General features: G+C 38.4%; 1 protein-coding gene across 1 annotated transcript in view; it reads right to left on the minus strand.

Annotated features, from left to right (window-relative positions):
* SLC2A13 (solute carrier family 2 member 13) overlaps positions 1-16,479 on the minus strand; it is a gene marked incomplete at both ends in the record, with an annotated part of 424,910 nt that overhangs the window by 116,064 nt on the left and 292,367 nt on the right. Inside the window, one exon of the mRNA XM_082665776.1 lies at positions 668-831. Within this exon, the coding sequence (XP_082521902.1) occupies positions 668-831 (164 nt within the window). The remainder of the gene's footprint in view (positions 1-667; positions 832-16,479) is intronic.

A 16,479-nucleotide genomic window follows, 5' to 3' on the forward strand; every position in this document is an offset into this window, starting at 1 on the left:
GACAGCTAATTGATAAGTAGGAATCTGCTTGTATATTTGAAAAAGATTAGAAAATTATATGATGCAAACATGTGAAGACAATGACAGAGATGGGTCTCATTTTGGCAAGTGAAACAGCCCTTGCATTACAGAGAAATAATAAATGGAATGGGTGGGACTTAAAGACAAACAATACTTGAATGTGAGAAGGGTTTTTCTTATTTAGTTATCATAGGAAACATACTTAACCAACCAGAATTTACACTAGGATTTAGGCCTTGTTCAAACACAAAAAGTGTCTGTCCCTGCTTTGTGAAGAAATTATATGGTTCTAATGTTCCACTGTTGAAAGAACTTTGAAAAAAAATGCTCCAAATTTACTTCCACATTATCCCAAATTTAAAAAACTATGTTAAAAACTGAGTTTATGAATACCAAGTTTTCTTTTCCATTTTGTACCTTTGAGCAAAACTCAAAATAATAACAGCAAAATGCTACCCTCAGTAGGTTCAAATTGTTATTACAATTCTAATTTCTAGTTATATATCATAATAAGTTCTTATTAAAAAATTTTCAGAGGAACTCTATTATTTAGTTATGAAAACTATATCAGAAGTGGTACTGTATTTTAAAAGGTTAACTTGTCATCATTAGAGAAAAGTTTATAACTGAATTCTTCGGCACCTACCTGCTAAACTACCAAACGTAAGCTTTCTGCGACCCACTTTCTCAACAAGCCAGACACCCACAAGTGTGAAAATGAAATTTGTGAAGGCTGTAACTGAAGCCAGCCATATTGCAAGTCTGTCGTCTTCAACACCAGACATCTGCAGAATGGTTGCACTGTAGTACCTGGGAGGCAAGAATAAAACAATTGTTGTTAGTTATTCAAAGAAACACAGTTATTCATATAGAAAAGTATCTACCCGACTAAAACAGACCAGGAATAACTATTAATAACACCAAGTTAAGATGGGAATCAATGCAAACTATTTAAAGGATCACAATATACAGACTGTGTTCAGATGAATCCATTTTTAACTTTGTATCAGTAAGAAGAAATACTCAAGCAAGTGAATAGAGGGCTGAAGCCTTTAAAAGTTGAATGTACCCCACTCCTAGGGACAGTTGACAGCTGGTAGTTTCACTAAAACTACCAAGGATAAAGCTCCAAATCCATGGAATGAATCAGAAGTTACCATACGTTGTAAATTTATGTACTTAAAAGAATAAAGAGAACTGCTACATATACTAAAGAAAATGTGATATAATGGCAAAAATCTGGTACAAGTAAAGAACTTCTTCAAAGACACAAGGAGTAAGAATATATCAGTTTATCTGGCATCTGGTAAGGAGATAAGAAACTTACATGATGTACACAAAGAATGCCTTTGTGGTTCCTAGAAAGGTATACTCTTTGGTAAGCCTCCAGCACAATGTGCCTAGTTAGGTTCTATAGACTCATTTTGTTCCAAATGAATACTCTGGAAACTGGCTCTAAAAAATCATAATGCCAACTTGTTGATACACAATGGGAGATATGTCTGGTATGTTTAAAGTGACAGGTTTCTCATAGGACATTTCTTTTCCGGGGGAAACATCAGTAGCTGTATCAGAAGATTGCTTTAAAGCGGCCCTTAAAACAAAGGAAGCAAAATACTCCTGGCAAATCATCTATGAAATGTGACAAAATTAAAATCCTGAAGATACATTCTGAAACACGGCTTTGCCTAGCTTTTAAGCCATTCCAAAACAAGTTAGCTTTACCCAAATCCAACAGTTGGCATCTGAGCAATGTATTCAATCAAGCTGGATATTTCCATAGTTACAATCTACAGTTTCTGGATATTAGTCAACTTTTTCATAGTATTTCAAAAATAAAATTTGTTTGAATACATTTAAGTCTCATTGATTCATCAATGGCTACTGTCTACTATTTTTTAAATTCTTATTTTATTTTTTAAAATTTTTACTGGAGTGTAGTTGATTTACAATGTTGTGTTAGTTTAACAAGATGAATCAGTTATACATCCATTCTTTTTTAGGTTCTTCTCCCATATAGGTCATTACAGAGTATTGAGTAGAGTTCCCTGTGCTATACAGTAGGTCCTTATTAGTTATCTATTTTACATACAGTAGTGTGTATATGTCAATCCCAATCTCCCAATTTATCCCTTCCCCCTCTTTCTCCAGTGGTAACCATAGTTTGTTTTCTACATTTGTGACTCTATTTCTGTTTTGTAAATAAGTTCATTTGTACCATTTTTTTTAGATTCTACATATAAGCGATATCATATGATATTTGTGTTTGTCTGACTCAGTATAACAATTCTAGGTCCATCCATGTTGCTGCAAATGGCATTACTTCGTTCTTTTTTTATGGCTGAGTAATATTACATTGTATATACGTACCACATCTTCTTTATCCATTCCTCTGTTGACGGACATTTAGGTTGTTTCCATATCTTGGCTATTGTAAATAGTGCTGCACTGAATATAGGGCTGCATGTATCTTTTTGAATTATAATTTCTTCTGGATATATGCTCAAGAATGGGATTGCTGGATAATGCTGGGCAGGGCTGTGTCAAGGGGTGCGTTTTGAGGTAGCTATGAGCTCAGTATGACTTTAGGCAGCCTGTCTGCTAATGGGTGGAGCTATGTTCCTGTCTTGCTGATTTGTCTGGCCTGAGGCGTTCCAGCTCTGGAGCCTGTAGGCTGTTGGATGGGGCTGCATCTTGGTGCTGAAATGGGGACCTCCAGGAGAGCTCGTGCAGATCAGTGTTTCCTGCGGCCTCTGCCACCAGTGTCCTTGCCCCCACAGTGAGCTACAGCTGACCCCTGCCTCCTCGGGATACCCTTCAAGACTCCTAGTTAGGTGTAGCCCCGGTTCCTATGGAGGTATTGCTTTGTGCTGGGTTCCAGTGCACCTGAGACCTTTGTGCACCCTCTGAGAGTGGAGTCTCTGTTTCTCCCTGAGTGTGGAGCTCCTGCACTCAGGCCCTGCTGGCCTTTAAAGCCAAATGCTCTGTGGGTTCTTCCTCCTGATGCCTGACCCTCAGACTGTCTTGGAGGGCTATTTTTATGTGGGAACATCCCTGTGTAGGCTGTGGGTTTAATATTTTTTGGTGCGAGTGCTGTTTTTAGTATGGATGTCTGCTACCTCTCGCCTCAGTGCATGCTGGCTGTTATCCCCTTGATAGGAGGTGTGACTGTTGTTGTGGTGACCAGAGCTTGCACTGGATATTGAGCGGGGCCTCCCCTTTGCTCTGTGGTTGTCACTGTCCTGTCAGGGGCAGAGCCTGCTCCCTAGATGTTGCAGTAGAGGGCCCCAGATCTGTTTCTGAGCTGTGGTATGAGGTAGGCAGGACTGGAGCACTTCCACTGGGAGAGAAGCCTCTGAGTTTTCCTCTTCTGGAGCTGTTCACCTGTAAGTGTACTCTGCTGTGTCACTTTTTACCCGTTGTGCGGGCTCACAAATTACACTGTTGTTGGAAATGGTCTCAGCCCCATCTTTATGCTGGCAATTGGCCCTGGTGTCTCTAAGGTATTGTTTTCACTAGGCCTCCAGCGCAGATCCACCGAAGTCAGGTCCCAGGACTGCAGTAATCGTGTACCTGGACCCGCTATAGGAGCTATGGAGGCACCTCAGACTCTGGCCTGGCCCAATCCCCACCTGTACGTGCCCACAAAGTCCACAGCTGCCAAAGCTAGACCTGTCTCAGCTGCAGTAGCGCTCTTCCATTCGGATGTTCTACAGGTGCTGAGTTTACAAAGCCGGCAGCGGGGCTGTAAATCCGTGGTTCCCGCAGCCACAAGAAGAGATTTCAGCTCTTCATTAGATGCATGGCCCCTGGGGCTTAGCTGTGGTTTCAGCCCCACCCCTGTGTGTGGGCCTCTCACCAGACTCTGCTCCCAAGGCTACCCAGGAGAACTGGCGCCCACCCAGGCAGGCGGGGGCGGAGGCGGAGACAGGTGGGTCCTGGCAGCCTGTTCAGGTGGGAGCTCCTCCTAGCGCCTGCGGGGGCTGGGGCCTGCACGTAGGGAAAGCGGCCGCAATGGCGGCCCTGCCCCTTGCGTGCCACTCAACAACGGCGCCCTGCCTCTATGGCAGCCCAGGCTTCTTCCGTGAACGTTCCCAGTTGTGGAGCTCCTCACTCCCGTCCCCTCAGGCTGTCTCTTCTCAGCTAACAGCTGTCCACTCCCAGGGTCTACTCTCCGAACCCCACGTTCCAGCACCCAGGCCCCGTGCACCACGGCGGACACCTGTCAGGCTGAGGCACGCAGGGCTGTGGCAGGGACCATCTGTGTACCTCTCACTCTGTCCTACCTGACACAGACCAGTTGCTGCGCTCTCCTCTGAGCCCCTGAAGCTCCCCTTCTGTCCCAGCTGATCTCCCCGCTGGTGAGGGGGCTTCCTCGGTGCGGCAACTTCTCTTCTTCAGCTCCCCACCAGGGGTGCAGGTTCCGTCCCGTTTCTTCTTTTCTTTTTAAATTTCTTTTCATCCTACCCGGTTGCACGGAGATTTTACTGGTCCTTTTAGGTGTCCAAGGTCCTCTGCTAGTGTTCAGCAGGTGCTCTGTGAGAGCTGTTCCATTTGTAGATGGATTCTTGATGTACTTGTGCGGAGAGGTGAACTCCACGTCCTCCTATTCCGCCACCTTCAGTAGTGATTTTTAAAAAGTCTGTTTTTTAAATTAATGATGATCTTCTTATGTAAAATATTAACACCAACATGGACTCATTCATCTTAATAAAAAGTGTTTTCCTTTTTTAAAGTGGTAAACTAATAACTTACTATGCAGTGTGAAGGATGTATTTTACTGATCACACTAAAAGTTATGCTAACCATTTTAAGATTTTGAATTCTGACAGCTGTTATAAAAGGGAAACTCCCAGTGAAACCTCTCCTGTCATTGTGACAATTGTGAACATTTTGCAGTCAGACTGTAAAGTGATAATAAATAATTATGAAAACAATTCAGTCCATATGAATGGTACTATACAGTTTCCAAGTGCTACTCCATACATTATCTCATTTTCATAAAGACCTGGGCAGCAAGGTCATACCTGTATGTAACCACTGAGAAACTGACATAAATCTAGAAAGGCAGAAAACAGAAATGCTGAGAGAAAATTTAAATACTTAAAGCCAAAAGAATTTGATACTTGTCATGCTATTCTATTGCATTTTAGAATCTTCTCAATGTTTTAAGAATAACAACAGATACACTGCACAAAGTAATCCTTACAAATAGAGCGAGAATAAACTAAACAAAACAGAGATATTACAAAAGGCCCTCCCTCTCTATTTGGGGATGCAGAACCTACAGACACTGAGGGCTGACTGTACTTCGTCATTTTATATGAGGGACTTCAGCATCCACTGATTTGAGTATCCATGGAGGTCCTTGAACCAATCTCCTGTGGGTACCAAGGGACAACTGTATTTCGATGTTTTCATTTTTGACACAATAAAATCATGAAATTACAGGTGTTAAATTAATGGCTAGAAATGGGAGTGGTAACAAACAAAATAAGTTGGTCAGTTTATTTATTTAGTGATTTTTAACAAAATATTTTTTTATTTAGGCTGTGCCAGGTCTTAGTTGCAGCATGCATGCGGGATCTAGTTTTCCCACCAGGGATAGAACCCGGGCCCCCTGCATTGGGAGTGCAGAGTCTTACCCACTAGACCACCAGGGAAATCCCCAGAATTTTATTTAAAATGAAAAATGTGTCCTAGGTATGTAAAATAATTTCTTTTATGGTACTTAATTTATAGAGGCAGACTATAAGTAAAGAGTGGCCTGGGAATCAGAAACTGTCATTCTAAAGGCATCTCTGTGGTGTGCTGGCCAGATCAGGTAACATAAACATTTGTTCACTTAATATTTATGTATTGAGGACATACTATTAAGCTATGTGAGTTACTGAGAGCCCACAGATACGTTATTAGATCCAGTTGTTGCCCTAAAGAAACTCACAGTTTAGTATAAGACAATGAAACGGAAAGAAATAATTTTAATATTGAAAGGTACACAAAACACAATGTGGCATAAAGGACAGACCAAGTAATTTTCTTTGATGTATAAAGTTCCTTGATTTTCTGGTAAATTTAATGTTTGAGTTGAGTTTTGAAGAATTCATCGGGGTTTGCCAGCAGGTCTGATGATCTGGGAGGACATTGGTCGTAAAGGAAATGACACGTATGAATGAAAAAGTACAAAATACTATGCTGGGCTCTCAGACCAAGAGTATTTTACTGTGACTGAACATAAGAAGGTCCATAGGAAAGAGAAGTATGACATAAGGCTGAAGCAGGAAGTTTTGTTATAGAGGGGTCTTGATTGCCATGCTACATGTTTCGTTTTTATTCTGTAGGCAATGGAGAACCATGAAATGGACTTTAAAGAGAAGTAACACAATTAAGTCTGTTCTGTGAAAAGATCACTCTAACTACAGCAAACTGGGCAGACAGGATGCAGACGGAAACAAGGGTATATTTCTTTAAAGCATTTTTCAGGTCATTATACTGGAAATAGGACCCTGTAGATTTTCTGTATTAATGTGAAACAGTGAGAGCAAAGGCTGGAATTCAATGATGGCCTTATATCCTCCTGTCAGCAAGAGTTGCAACTTCAACCCACACTAAATCTTTTTCTGGATGGAGTGTCTTGAGTTTTCATCCTCATTTTTCTTTCTAAAACACTGGTAAATGTTTTAGGTTTTACTGCTGCCATAACAAATTACCACAAACTTAATGGCTTAAATCAACATAAATCTATTTTCTAACAGGTCTATAAGTCAGAAATCTGACACAGGTTTCATTGGGTGTCAAAAATCAAAGATGTCAGCTGGAGAGGCTCCAGGGGAAATAGATTTCTTGCTTTTTTTGGCTTTTACAAGTCTCCCACATGCGCTGGCTTGAGGGCCCCCCCCTTCCTCAATATTCAAAGCCAACAAAGGTAGGTCTAGTCCCTCTCAGGTCCTTTCACTCTGATATTCCCTTCTGCTCCCTCTACATTTAAAGACCTTTGTGATTACACTACCTCAGATAACCAGGATAATCTCCTTATTTTAAGGTAAATTGATTAGCAGATTTAATTCGATCTGCAACCTTAATTTCCCTTTGCCATGTAACGTAAAATATTCACAGGTTGTTTACAACATGCACATCTTTGGAGGGGATTGTTCTAGTACATAAAGGTGCTAATAAATAGTAAAATAAGGAAAAGGCCAACAGAACAAGAAGGGGAGGAAAGAAGATAAGGATATTCATCTAAAGGGTAATCAGTTCCAGAAGAATTTAGACAATAACTATATTCCCCTTCATAGGACTCTTTCAAGGGCAGGGGATGACATATCTAGGTCAGAATAATTCATGAACCTAGTTTTTAAAAGTCACGTCATGGAGTGGTAAAAAGACACATTTAATTTACATTTAAAAATGTGTGAATTCCAACGTTTTTGTAAATGATGCTACCAGCCAACCATTTATGTAATAGGCTACCTACTACTGTACTTAGTCTGAGCCTTTATGTAGTAGTTTAAATTTGCACAAAGCAAACAGAGTTTTCGTCATAAGAGAACAATATGAACAACTAAAAAAGGCTTTCTGGGCTTCCCTGGTGGCGCAGTGGTTGAGAGTCCGCCTGCCGATGCAGGGGACGCAGGTTCGTGCCCCGGTCCGGGAAGATCCCACATGCCGCGGAGCGGCTGGGCCCGTGAGCCATGGCCGCAGAGCCTGCGCGTCCGGAGCCTGTGCTCCGCAACGGGAGAGGCCACAGCAGTGAGAGGCCCGCGTACCGCAAAAAAAAGAAGGCTTTCTTTCCTTTTTAGACTCAAAGGAGGGATGCCTTCTCTTTTCAAAATCATTTTATACTATCTATCTGACAAACTATCATCATCTTCAAAGATTCCCTGGGTAACCTTTAGTTATCTCACACATACTATCTGTTCCCCAGAGTGAATACGAAAGGCCTGAAGGCAGTGTGTTCTCACAGAAGACCAGCTTCACAAATCTCTATAGATGTCTAAGAACAGAAACAGCCAGACTGTATGTATAGCGCTATCTTAGAGATTATGTGAGAGGCAGCTTCCAGTCCTGAATTTTAAATTTGAATAAAACAAAATAGCTCTGGAAAACATGTAGGCTTTGCTAATAGCAATCTATCCTAATGATGACTTTTAACTAGCAATAAAAGCATAAACATGAGCACTTTATATGCTGAGCAAAATACATATATTATGTTCCTATTTGAATAAAGCATTTCATAGGAATTTCTGAGAAAGTTATTTTTTTCAGCTTCTTGAAGCCACAACCTGTCTTTTTCACTATTGCTAATATAACAGAGTTAATTTAACAGCAAGAAGTAGGTACCCAATAATTGCTTGTTAAATTTATTGAACTTATCTACCACCAACTTTTAAAAAGGAATTAAGAATATTTATAATGAAAAACATGACAGAATTGCTAAAATAAAAATAAAAGACTGAGAAGAGAGAGTAGGAGGGATAAAATATAAAGATAACTGTATGAAAACTTTGGATGCATAATCACTATAAGCTATCTCTAAAATTTCTGGCAGCCAAGGCAAAATAGTAAATGATTGTTTTAACTGTCTGACAAAAAAACCCCACAACAATTCATGATGAAGATAAACTTTTTCGGGCATGAAATTATAAAGAATTTAATTTCATGAGTAAAAGAGATATGGAATATACTCTTCCTGACACTGTCAGCCAGTCTAATTACAACAAATTAACAGATGAAATTTAGTCATAATTATTTTAATTCATGTGGCACAAAGGTGATATGTACTAGCAGTGTTGCGGATAGTTTCCAAATACAAACCTTGTCTTACTCAATAGCCTTAAAGGTCATGTTCACACTTGGGAGAACGACCAAGTTAAATGAGAAGATTGGAACTTATGGAGCATAGCTGAAGGACTATAAACCCTGAAAGATTCCTATTATCTAAGTTATGTTGTTTGATTCTTTTGGCCCCTATTTGTATCATATGCCAGAATACACTGACAACAGATTTAAGATGCTATTCTAATAGAAGATGTTCTTTTAATGGAAAATATTATATTTTCCTACTGGGATGGTATTTATACAGTCAAAAACATGGGTAACTATGGTAACTACATCAATAGCTTTAAGAGAAGAATATTTCACCCAAATAAAAAATCTTAAAAACAGTTTACAAAATAATTAAACTTTTTGAATCTATTTTATGTATTTTGTATATTGAGAAATCTTCTTTGTGTATTATTAGATGCAAGCCATAAAGCCAAAAATAAAAGTTAGAAAAGTAGAAATTAGGATTTCATTTATATCATACATGTGTTTAAGCTAATATACTAGTTTATTGTGTCATACTATTCTTAAATCAGGCAATGATCCAAAAATTATAGTAATCCTCAGAAAGCATAATTACTTATCACATTTAATATATTACAAGACAGTTTTCATAATTTAAATGATTTTATTAATCTTTTGGGAAGAACAAAGTAAAAATGTGCCAATGAAATTAGGGATTTCTACAGACCCTCAGCGTAGCCAGTGTGACTGGTACTCCATCTCAGAGACCAGTCCCTCACCCTGGCTTCACAGGACTGGAAACCTCAGGAGAAATAACTGATCTCACCCAGCTTAACCACATCATTAACCTTCCCCTGTGCATCATTAAGAACAATGATAGAAGCTCTCTAATCTGACCTCCAATTAATCAATATGCCAGATTAACCTTTCTATAAAATATATGGTCGCAGGACATTGAACATTTGGGACTTCATGCAGGCTCACATTCCCCATTTGTTGAATGTATGTGTATCAAATCAGGTGTGTTTGTTTCCAAACCTGTTTATGCCTGTCATTATGTAATTTAATCAAATAATACCTAAATCAATAAAAGATGCTAAAAGAGAGTTACATTAAAAACAAAACTGTATGCTTTTAAAAAGTCAATAAAGGTAAAATTATTTTAAAAAAAGTTGTGGGCAAGGGCAACACAACCACAAAAAAAATTGGGGATAAGATGTAAAAGTCTATAAGAAGATTCTGCCCTTCGGATTCTTCTCATATGTCTTTCAGTTCTTGTTCTATTTGAAAGAAACTAAACCTGGAATTCATAGATGGCAATATTGAGTGTGGTTTATGAAAGAAAAACAATTTGGAAGTTCAAGCAGTGGATGTGATGAATTATTGTACAACTAAAAATAAAATGTTGAAGGTATATATGTATCATTTCATCATAACTGTCTTTTTCAGTTAACTGAACAAGAGCCGATCTTCATCATGTCAGTTAAGAGGGTTTCCACCTTTCCTCACCATATCTCACAACCCTACTTATTTCAGCAACAAGCAGCAATCCAAGGCTTTCAGGTCACCTATTTCCAGCTGGTCACTTACTTCCATGTTAACCTGTGGATGCAGTAATTTGCCTCAATCTTCCTCTTGTCCCAGTCCTCCCACACTCTTTCCCTGGGCCCTGTTAACTAAGTTTGGATGTGAGGGTACCACCTTCTTACAGCTTACATCTAGAGTCCAGGCTGTTTTTCTCTCACATCCTATAAACTCAAGGAGACCTGAAGAAGAGTAGAGGGTGGCAAGGGGAATAAATGAACTACAGCATCCTCTAACCCTCCCTTTTCAGTTGTTGGCCTACTTCTGGTCACTCCTCATTCAGTGGCAATTTCAGTACCTGCCTCACAATTTCTTCACCACTTCTACCTCTGTGTCATGATTCTTTGTAAGAGTAGCGTCAACATGGTCCACCCATAAAACACCTAGTCTCTTAACTGCTTCACTTCTAAAATCCTTCAATTATCCTAGTCTCTGACCAGCACCACCTGGTCACGGCTCGCTTACTTGAATTCCTCCACCCACACAAGTCTTTACTCTTGTGGAGACTTTTACACCATACACTCTACCTCTTTTCAGTTACCCATCATCACCCATTTCTGCTTCTTTCCTATAACTGTACTTAGAGTGTTAAGTAGTTTAGATTTCCCAAACCGGTGGTTCTCAGGTATTGGTGTGCTACAGAATGACCTGGAGGACCTGTTAAAACACAAATTGCTAGGCCCCACTCTGAATTTTTGATTCAGTAGGTCTAAGACCAAGAATTTGCTCTTCCAATAAGTTTCCAGGTGATGCTGACACTGCTTTGAAAACTTACTCCCCAGACCATTATTATAATCATTTTCTTTTTACCATTCTCAAATTCCCTGGTCTATTCCCCCTTTGTAATATTCATGCCATAAAATCTGACTCTGTCTACTTACATTCAATTATTCTTCTACTCTGCAATTACACCTAGCAGCTGAAAGGTTCTAGAGAGAAACACACAAATTGACCTCACATGAAATTCCCTAAGATGCAAACTCTACAGCTCTCAAAAGGATGACTTCATAGTATCTCCCTTCTCTCCACTGTTCCAGTCTAAATAGCCTCAGGTGAAATCTCGCCTAATATTCACTGAGAAAGTGTGAACTATCAGAGAGGTACACCCTCATCTCACCACCACCAAATCTATCAACCTACCTGATCAATTCTACATTAATTCATGGAAAATCAACTAGCACTCAAATATTTCTCTTCTAGATTCCTTCTTCAATATTTGCTGCTTGAATTATTAATCTTTTCGTCTGCTATTCCTCAGTAATTTATGTGTACCTCTGTTACAATACATACCACTTGCCTTCTGGTATTGGAGTTACTTACCTTTTTAAAGTGTATAATTCAGTGGTTTTTAGTATACCTATGACTAAATTTAAATCCCTTAATTAAAATAATGTTCACAATAAAGTATTAAAACAACCCAGAGGGTTTAAAGAAATAAAAATGTTTCTGAAGTAGGGTGAGAGGGAAGGGTAGAGTTTCAACACACTCCTCACCACCATGCATTCCTTATTCAGCTGCACTCCTTTCCACTCCACTGGCCAGCCTGGTACCCGGGTACCCTCAAGGCTAGGGAAGAGAACCTTAAAAGTGACTGTCTGACTTGTGAGCCTTTTTACTCAAACAATGACATATTTTCTTTTTAGCTCCAAGTTGTACAAATATAACACCTCATTAAAGCAAACAAGAGGGAAAAAGGTGATGGTCTATCTAAAATTTTTCTCAGGGGGTCTAAGAGCCTGAGTGAGAAAAAAGGGCAGGTCATGTCATTTACTCTATGAAAAAACTGCTTTTGGCACTATCAAAAGGGTATAAAATGGTATTTTATTTTAAGCTACAAGGCACTCAAAGGTTTGTTTGTAAGCAAAAGTTTCCAAGAACTTTCTATATAAAAGCAACATTTTACAGCATGGTCAACAAAACTGTGATTATGCAAAGTTATGTAGTTTTATGCACATTATTTATAATTGTAAATCTCTGCAGAATCACAGATTGGGAAAACAGACCAAGAGTATGGAGGATGAAGTAAAAAAAAAGAAAAAAGAATGCAAAATTATTTAGAGAGCAGAATCTCAACTATTAAAATTAATCACAGAAAAATAAGACAAATAAATACACCAAAATGTTAAGATACACTAAATCAAAGATTTTAGGTGCCTTTTCTTTATAGGTTTCCAATTTTCCATAATAAACATATGTTATTTAAAAGTATTAAAATTTTGTAGATTAGAATATGTCATACATTGTATTCAGGCACCATAAACCTCCAACTCTGTGAACTAAATCCAATATTATTTTAAGTAAAACAAACATGAAATAATAATTGTGAGGAACTAATATATGTCTGTTTGTCTTCAGATAAAGTCACTTACAACTTATTTTTTCTTTGCCAAATTTAGTATTTTCTTAGACGAAATGATACACTTTTTATGTCTTAGTGCCCAAAACACCACAAATAAGACACTGTAATAAATTTGTAACTTATCTATTTAATTCAACAAATATTTACATGATAATAGTAATAGATGTTTTAGTGGAAAATAAGTATATAATGGCTGAATGTCTCAATTATATGCAATTAAAATATATTTATTTGAGGCATACTATGTGCTAGAGACAGTGGGAAATAAAAAGACAAGTAAAATCTGGGACTGTTTGGGGAGGGCAGGGTCTCTCATTCCACTGAGGGAAACTGCCATACACATAAAAATTACATCCCAATGGGCCAAGTTTTACTGGAGCTGTAAGATTAAAGTGCTATTCGAACATAGGCAGTGATCAACTCCACCCAACAGTCCAAATTGTTAATCAGTGATTCCAATTAGCCATATTACCACATCTCATATTCCAACATTGAAAAAAATACAAAAGGTCAAGGAATTTAGGGTGCTAGTTACCACAAGACTTAGTCTGGGACAGCCTTTGAAACCAGCTCAAGGATCATGAACAGAGAGAAGTAGAAAGGACTTATGAGACTATAAATCATAATCAGAATGACAAATACCTATTTGGTTCACTGAGTAGAAAAACTGTAGTGGCAGAGATGGATGTTATAGCCAGGAAGGAAATTCTTGGTTTTGATTTCATAGGAGACGGCAATGATCTGAATATGACTACATTTAAGGTGAGCCTTTGATGCAGGGGATCCATGATAAATGGAAAAGGAGCTCCATCCACTGGTGCTCATGAAGCCAAAGAGTTGAGAGAGGAAGAAGGCATACTGGAAGGAAAGGATGCTATAAAGGTCAACAGGATTGCTCACTTCTCAAAGAGTGAGAACAACACACTGACTGGCTGTACTTGAAATTCCCTAATATGCTCACTCTTCAACTCTCCAAAATGATGAGTCCATCTCCTGAGGAAGAGTGGGCTTGTGGAACAAGAGAAGGCAGCAGAAGTAGAATGCAATTCTGTGAACAAGGTACCAGAGAATTCCGTCACCTAACATGTAAAATGTATACAGATAATTTTCTTTGTTTCCCTATTTCCTGCTATACTGTGGATAAAGGAATTGCATGGTGTGACTTAACCACTCTAGATATGAAAACCAATGCCTATAAGTTTAGATGATTACAATAAACTTTCTATGAAAAGATAAATATTAATGGATATTATAGTCACCACGAGGACTCAGAGAGAACTTCTCTCTGACCTTAGTAAGGAGTTCTTGTGCTTCTCCGGGATAATTGATTTATTTCTATCTTAGGTACACTGTGAAACATGTATTGTCTACATTGTATTGGCTGCTAAAACATTTAGAGTAACACGATTCTCAAACTGTAGTGTGAATAAAAATCAATCTGGAGATTGTAACAAACACAAGATTCCAAGCTGTCCATCCTCTTTGCTCATCCCCACCCACTCACCACTGCCCAGAATTGATTCATTTTAAGAGATTCTAACTTAGGGGGTTCCAAAAACACTTTGAAAATGATAGACTTTGTGACCTAGTTCGTACAGACACTACTCTACAGCAAGTTTCTTTTACAGAAATCATCTTATCTTGTCCTACTTTGTCCTCTTTCCTAAATCACTATCTTTAAAGATTGTATCTACTGCCTCTCTATATGTTTAATTAAGTCCTCAAACTTTTTCTGGAATAAGGAAGGGTTGAAGTGAATAAAGACTTTTGAATTAGTATGAATAAATCTTATTTTTCCCTTTCCAAATATTGGGGAAAGAAAGCTGATCAATTTTTTAACACCAGAGGAACAAGTTGAGCTGTAACAGCCCTGGGCAAAAAACACTGCAAAGAGAGGGCTCCCACACCAATGTATTATTAAACAGTAAATTAGGCTGACTTGATCCAGGCACGCTGACAGCACTGTGCCCTTTGATGTTCAAAGAAAGACCTAAAACTGCACTTGGTTCATTTCAAGTGCATGCAGGCAGCACCAGGACATGCTTGTTCAATTATTAGTGGAAGTGCAGGACCTTTCACCAATGACAGAAAAAATTCTGCCTATGTGTACACATGAAGTTTGACCTAAAGAAGAAAAAGCAATTATCAGTGAGTCAGCATACATTTATTGAGGTGATACATCATGAAAGACATTCATTTTAATTTTTAAATACTATAGAAAAGCATCAAATCATCTTGTTAATTCTGAAAAGCCAGAATTAGGAAAATACTTTTGAGTTAAATATTTCTGTGTGTCTGAATTGACTGGATTCCCTTAATTCTCCACTTTCCTTTAAACATGTAGAATTGGTTCTATAAATGCCCTTTTCATTTTTTGTTTTTTATGATGAAAACCTAAAGCTGCTTCATAAGAAACACGGAAGAGAAAAACAACAAGAATAATGGCTAACATTTATTAGCATTTTCTGAGTCTACGAAACTCAATTTTAGAGTTGGAGCTGATGGCAGAACTTCTCTCCTGATAAAAGTGGAAAAGGAGAAATAACATCTATTGAGCACTTACCATATGCCAAGTAGTAGCCAGATGTGATTTACCCATATTATATCATTCAATCATCACACTTTATGAAAATGCAAACTCAATAAGAGTCAATAATAAGCATTTTTAGGGTATAATTAACTCAACATAAAGCTCTCCGTTCTCATACATACTCAGGATCCCAAAGAGACTGTTATGGAAATTCTTACTCAGTTTATTCACTCTATGCACAGCACAAAACATAAACCCTTATGCGCACATTTACAACTTTACAATTTTTTTCTGCATGAAAACTATCTTCATTTTCTGCAACTAGAGTCTTTTGTATTGTTTAGCACTTTTGCTGCCAAATAAGTTGTCATTAATTGTGAAATTCATAAAATATAAAAATCATAAAATTACACTTAGTTAGAAAGAGACCTTCAGAGATGGGCCAATGGATGGGCAGCCAGCCTGTTACAAGAGATATGCCAGAAGCATGCTGCCCCTTAAGGGGGATAGAGAGCACTAGCTTGTCCCAGAAGCCCAAAGCCAACTAAACTCTCCTCTCCACTGGGAACTCTAGAATCAATTAAAATAAACTTAAAGAACGGACTTAAAGAGGAATATAAATAACAAAAAGAGCATCTTTACAAACGTAGGAGATAAAGGAGAAGTAGAGTTACTCACACATTCTGTCTATTATGGTGATGGTGGGGCAAGGAACTATTGGATACTGAACAGGAGTTTTTGTTTGTTTGTTTGTTTTTTTTTTTTAAACACCGGAGAGTAGACTTCCTTCTCCTTCCAGCTGCTTCTATTTTAATGACCTGACTGTGGCTGAGGATTACTTACTTATTCCAGTTCTATGAGGAAGCAACCTGTTATTCTGTTGTGAAGGCTACTGTTATATTTTAACTAAATCTGTGTGTGTGTGTGTGTGTGTGTGTGTGTGTGTTTTGATTTCTAGAAGTTCTTTCTTCTTGGCAAGGAAGGCACAGAAGTGACGGTATTACTACAGGGAGGAAAGAGCATGGACCTGGAGCCAAGAAGTATGTGCTTATTCTTGTCACCGTATGAGCCCCCTCTTCTGTTTTGCCTTCTCTTTATGGATTAAATAAGGCAGAAGCCAGAGGGGTATGGTGTGAACAGACCAGTGATCAACAACTCTTTTCCTTCTAATTTCAGGAAGCTTCAAAAAATGAGTTTG

The sequence above is a fragment of the Grampus griseus genome (assembly GCF_964374135.1).
Source record: "Grampus griseus genome assembly, chromosome: 11".
Taxonomy (NCBI): Eukaryota; Metazoa; Chordata; class Mammalia; order Artiodactyla; family Delphinidae; genus Grampus; species Grampus griseus.